General features: G+C 33.1%; 1 protein-coding gene across 1 annotated transcript; it reads left to right on the top strand.

The window, feature by feature from the left end:
- Positions 1–345: 345 nt before the first annotated feature.
- On the top strand, positions 346–4,475 carry LOC132747777 (uncharacterized). Its single transcript, XM_060737274.1, has 3 exons — positions 346–645; positions 3,460–3,540; positions 4,084–4,475. Exons 1-3 carry the CDS (start codon positions 403–405, stop codon positions 4,177–4,179), a joined length of 420 nt encoding a protein of 139 aa, XP_060593257.1. The 5' UTR covers positions 346–402; the 3' UTR covers positions 4,180–4,475.
- Positions 4,476–5,534: the final 1,059 nt, after the last annotated feature.

Raw genomic sequence — 5,534 nt, 5'->3', positions numbered from 1 at the left:
ACTTACATTATGAAATTACTACGCAGTAAATCTACATACTATGCAATATTATAAGATCATTCAATCAAAACAGATATTTATTTCCTACACCACATTATCAATTAATGATTCAAAAGTAATCAAATAAAGGAAGTCAAAATCTATTTTTTACATATTTGATATTTTGCATACATTTTCATTATCATTCTTTTTTTGCGATTCACTTAAACTCATCAATGTCAAAAGCAAGTATTAATATCTACTAACAAGAAAACAGATCTCGCCAATCAATCAATATATATGTTTTTATCTTATCCATGCACATTGTTTCATGTTTATTATATGTATAAATAAGTGCATTTCATTGTGCAGTGTCATTTGATATGAGACGTCTGTAAAGGGAAGATCACAGACCTTATCAACATGCAGCATTTATGTTTTAATATATTCTTCAGTGCCATTTGCCTCAGTGGTATTCTCGGTGTCGAGATTGGGAAACATGATCCGGCAAGGTTTTCATCATTTCGGGCGTTTCCATGGATACCAGTAGATCTCTATGTACACTATGACTGGCCTGAAAGGTCTGCAAGATTTGCGGGTAGAGAAGTACTGGGAATAGGCCCAGCTGTGACCTTTAACGTAATTGTCACTTCGGCATGGGGATATGTAAGTTATTGTTTACAGTTTTTTAAAATATGTTTTTTCTCATTTCTATCCTCATTTTCTTTCTTTTTTTGAGACAGACAAAAACAGTTTTATGTACATTTGTTTTTACATTTAGAAATGATTTGACAAGTAAATGAACGAGATGTTAACCTTCATCTTACAAAGTTATAAACTATTCCGTGACGAACGCAGTCTAACGCCGTATACAACTTACGCCGGGCGTAACTTACATTGACTGTAGCACCGTTTACAGCTTACGGGTACACTGAATACAGCTTACCTTCTTTGTTGTGGCTAAAAGGATCATTTTCAATAAAGTGTTGCAAAAATCCCCTGTTAGTTGCGGCTATGGTAATGCTGCTTGATATGTTTTAGTTGTGTTTTAGCTAATATTTTTGATACTGTGGTAGTAAAAGGGTTGTAGTGGTATTTAGTTGTGGTAATCTTTACTGTTGATACTGTTTGCAACGACTGCTTTTACGACTCAAATACTACAACGACGAAGACGTTTTAGACCAAGACCTCTAAGACTTCAAGAGCTGCAACGGCGAAAACGTTAACGACCATGACCTCTAAGATTACAAGTATTGCATCGACGAGGACGTCTTCGACCATTACCTCTACAGCTGCTTGTACTGATACGACGAAGACGTCTTCGACCATGACCTCTAAGACTACAAGTACTGCAACGACGAAGACGACTTCGAGCACAACCTCTACAACAACAAGTAAAGCAACGACGAAGACGTCTTTGAGCACAACCTCTACAACTACAAGTACTGCAATTACAAAGACGTCTTCGAGCACAACTTCTACAACTACAAGTACTGAAACGACAAAGACGTCTTCGAGCACAACATCTACAACAACAAGTACTGCAACGACGAGGACGTCTTCGAGCACAACTTCTACAACTACAAGAAACTGAAACGACAAGGTCGTCTTCGAGCACAACCTCTACAACTACAAGTACTGCAACGACGAGGACGTCTTCGAGCACAACTTCTACAGCTACAAGTACTGCAACGATAAAGACGTCTTCAAGCACAACTTCTACAACTACAAGAAAAACAAAGACAAAGACGTCTTTGAGCACAACCTCTACAACTACAAGTACTGCAACGACAAAGACGTCTTCGAGCACAACTTCTACAATTACAAGTACAGCAACGACAAAGACGCCTTCCAGCACAACCTGTACAACTACAAGTACTGCCGAGATGAGGACGTCTTCGAGCACAACCTCTTCGACTACAAGTACTGCAACGACGAGGACGTCTTCGAGCATGACCTCTACGGCTACAAGTACTGCAAAGACAGTGTATAATGTTACATCAGATAGTATCATCAACCTTTGTGTTTTGAGAATATTGAGCTTTGGCCAATTCGAATATTGCCACCGTCTTGCATTTATTCATTATTTAAAAGGCACATTATGCCTTATCAATGAATAAATATCTACTTCTTTAGAAAGGTCAAAAATGAGTTTCATAACGTTTTAATAAGGGTTTTAAAGCATGTCAGATGCTTGCTACCTGAATAATATAGCGCTAAATGTAAAACAATATGTCACAAAAGCTGCAAAATGCTAACAAAACATTATTTTGACTTTAATACAGAATACTTAATCACTTAAAATATAATAATTGACAAACCGCAACAGAAGAAGAAGAAAGATCATGTAATTGGCCAATCAGTTACTTTTTGGAAACTAGTTTTAAACAGCTACGGAAAATCTTTTCACCAAACTTTGGCAAACTTCACTACCATTTATACTTGCACTAAACTCTTGCAAACCATTTCATCTAAAAGATTTAAGGTTTATTTTAAATACTTGATTTCATTAAATGCTATTTAAAATTTTTATCTTATCAAAAAAAATTTTTTTAAAAATTTGTCGTGGCGGAATTTTAAAAATTTGCGATCAAAATCAAGTCGGATTTTTTTCCAGATTCAAAATGGGATTTGTTTTTATTTTATCGAATAAGTTCTTCAAATTTAGCCAGAAAGTCATTAAAGGATGTATTAATCGTAATTTTTTTTATAGTTTAAGTGTTGCTGGTAAAAATAAAATTCACGTTGGAATAAATAAAAATGTTAGAAAAAAATCCAATTGGAATTTCAGTAGCTCTGCCCGGACAGCATAATTCCGGGCGGAATACATAAAATTCCGCCCGGATAAATTTTTTGAATAAAAAATTTGATAAGAAAAAAATTTAAAATAGCATTAAATGAAGTCAATTATTTAATAATTAACCTTAAATCTATCAGGTTAAATGATTTTCAAATGTTTAGGGCAAGAATGAATGGTTGTGAAGTTTGCGACTTTCCCGCTGGTGCAAAGATTTTTCGGTGGCTGTTTAAAAGGAAACTAAAAATAAAAAAGAGATTTTGAGAAGTAGAAATGAAAGCATTTCTGTGGCTTAATAGGCCTTTAAAACAACAGTAAAACTAAACATTACAAAAAGGAAACCAAACATGTTTGATCCTAGCGGCACTTTTTGCAAAAGTCCCATGACCTAGTATATCGTTGCTTAAAGATATTATGGCTTCAATTAAAAACAAAGAGAAAACGAAATTATAGTTACAATTAATTAATAAAAAAAACAAAAACACAAGAGCCCTATAAACTTATAGATACAACATCAAAATCAAGTATTATTATATAAAAGTTTAAATGTTTGAGAAAACATACTTGATATCATTTCCCTTATATTTGCTACATTTTCATGAACACTGAGGTTATTTTAGACAAACCAAGATAACAATCGTAATTTCCTGGTACCATAACATCTTTATAATTATATTTTTCAGGGCTGGAATACGGGCGCCGGAAGGTATGGCATGTACTATGTTCACTTTCAACTTCGCTACAAGACTGTCCCGTTCACAAGGGTAGGTTTATCAAAAAAGAATAGAAACTCTTTAAGAATGACAAGATCACAATTTTCCAGATTATAAAAATACCTTTAATCAATCCGTATTATTTAACAAGAATATATCAAAATACCAACTACATATGATTTATATCACACTTGTTCACTTTCGCTGCAAAATATTCGGAAATACATTTTAATAAACGTATTGGTATATAATCCGTTATTTTGCAAGATATCAACTAAATATGATTTACATCTAATTTTTTCTTTATTGCGGTACATATTTGGAAATGCATTTCAATATACCAATTAGTATATAATCTTCCTTTTTTTATTAAAATGCCAACAATTTTATTTACATTTCATTATTTCTTACTTTCGCTGCAACAGATTTGGAAATCTATTTTATTTTAAACAAACAAATCTCACACACTTATGTTCACGAAAATCTTAATTTAATAGTAAGAAATAATCAATATCTCCTAGAATGTATAATTTATTCACAGTACACTTTATTTAACTTATGAACGTCGTTTTCTCATGCCGGCGTTTTTTTCAGTATCAATGCAGTGCATGGGTCCATTGGCCGCCACCGTTCCCTGTACATCTTGACGGAATTCCTTCAGTAGAATATAACTATTGTGTTCCATTTTAAAAGATTACGCAATGTCATAAGAAATGGTAAACAAACGAAAATAAACATTCTTTTAAAAAAATATCTAATACAATCACTTATAGTTTGTAATTAGCATGTATATTTGACCTTTTGAATGGTAACGTGATGCTATCACGAAAGGTAAACAAACGAGAATAAACATTCATAAAAATAAACACCAACTCACCAACAATATCTTATACACTCAACTATAGCTTGTTATTTACATGTCTTTGAATATTTAATATTATATGAACATACTTGTAATAAAGCTGAAATGTTGGTCATTTCACTTTTTGTTGATTAGTTATTTTCTTAACCCCAATGATGTCTAGCTTAAATAGGTGCAAAATGTCATTAAAATAGTAGCCAAAAATGTCAAGGTGGCACAAATGCCTCTTACCCCCCCCCCCCACACACACACACACTCCCTGAAATCGGTAGTAAGAATAAGTACGCGTACTTATGTCTAAGAGATATTGATGACATAATGATACGTCATATCCCTCGACAAACAAGAGAAAAGTTATAATAAGACATTTAAATTTAGTCAATTATCCAAAAATAACCAACAACTACAAACCTGGTATAGGAGTCTATCTCCCATAAAAAACATTTTGTGTTATATCATGGACCAACAGGGGAATATCTCCATATTTATGATTGCAAATAATAAATCTATATATTTTTGAGTTATCACGGTATGGTACCGTTCACCGGATGTATGACATGTATTAAGTTTCAAGTGAATACGTTCAGTATTTTTAAAGTTTGACGTCGCAAAATCTTTATCAAAGAACTTTTAGGCAGTTTTCAAAAAGTTCAAAAAGCTAAATAATTCTTTTAAAACTAGAGTGATGAGTCTTCAACAGTGATTCAAGATTTTGTCCTGAAATAAGTGTGTAAAGGTACAAACGAGTATCATAGTGGTGGATGAGATATGATACTGCACGAAGTGTTACGCCGACGCGGGAGTATTTAAGTAAATCAGTCCGTCTATTTTCGCCTGGTTGAGCTATTGTTGAAAAAGGACAATAATTCAAAATTTAAAAAAAGTTGAGTTATCATTACTGTGCATTGTACTCTTTCTCAATGATATCTAACAAACAAAAATAAAAAATAAAAATAAAAACATGTTTTTGAGCAACCCTTTTCCCCTAATAGAAAACATAATAAATAATAAGACAATGAACTGGGCGGCTCTCAAGGACATTTACTTAGCAGTCGACACAGCATTATCCAAGTATTATAATCTGAAATTGAGCATAAAAATCTGTCTGAAAATCTAGATCTTTCGGAGAAGAAAATCAATAAAAATCAATAAAAAATGGCGTCAGATATGCGCAATGAGCACG

Source organism: Ruditapes philippinarum, unplaced genomic scaffold (assembly GCF_026571515.1).
Source record: "Ruditapes philippinarum isolate M1 unplaced genomic scaffold, ASM2657151v2 ctg5529_1_1_1_1, whole genome shotgun sequence".
Lineage (NCBI taxonomy): Eukaryota > Metazoa > Mollusca > Bivalvia > Venerida > Veneridae > Ruditapes > Ruditapes philippinarum.
The sequence above is the reverse complement of the archived record's forward strand: the minus strand, read 5'-3'. Positions and strand labels throughout refer to the sequence as shown.

Coding starts and splice junctions, on each gene's coding strand:
- LOC132747777 (XM_060737274.1), top strand. CDS start 403: ATGCAGCATTTATGTTTTAATATATTCTTCAGTGCCATTTGCCTCAGT. Junction 646..3,459: donor TCACTTCGGCATGGGGATAT/GTAAGTTATTGT, acceptor TATATTTTTCAG/GGCTGGAATACGGGCGCCGG. Junction 3,541..4,083: donor AGACTGTCCCGTTCACAAGG/GTAGGTTTATCA, acceptor CGTTTTTTTCAG/TATCAATGCAGTGCATGGGT.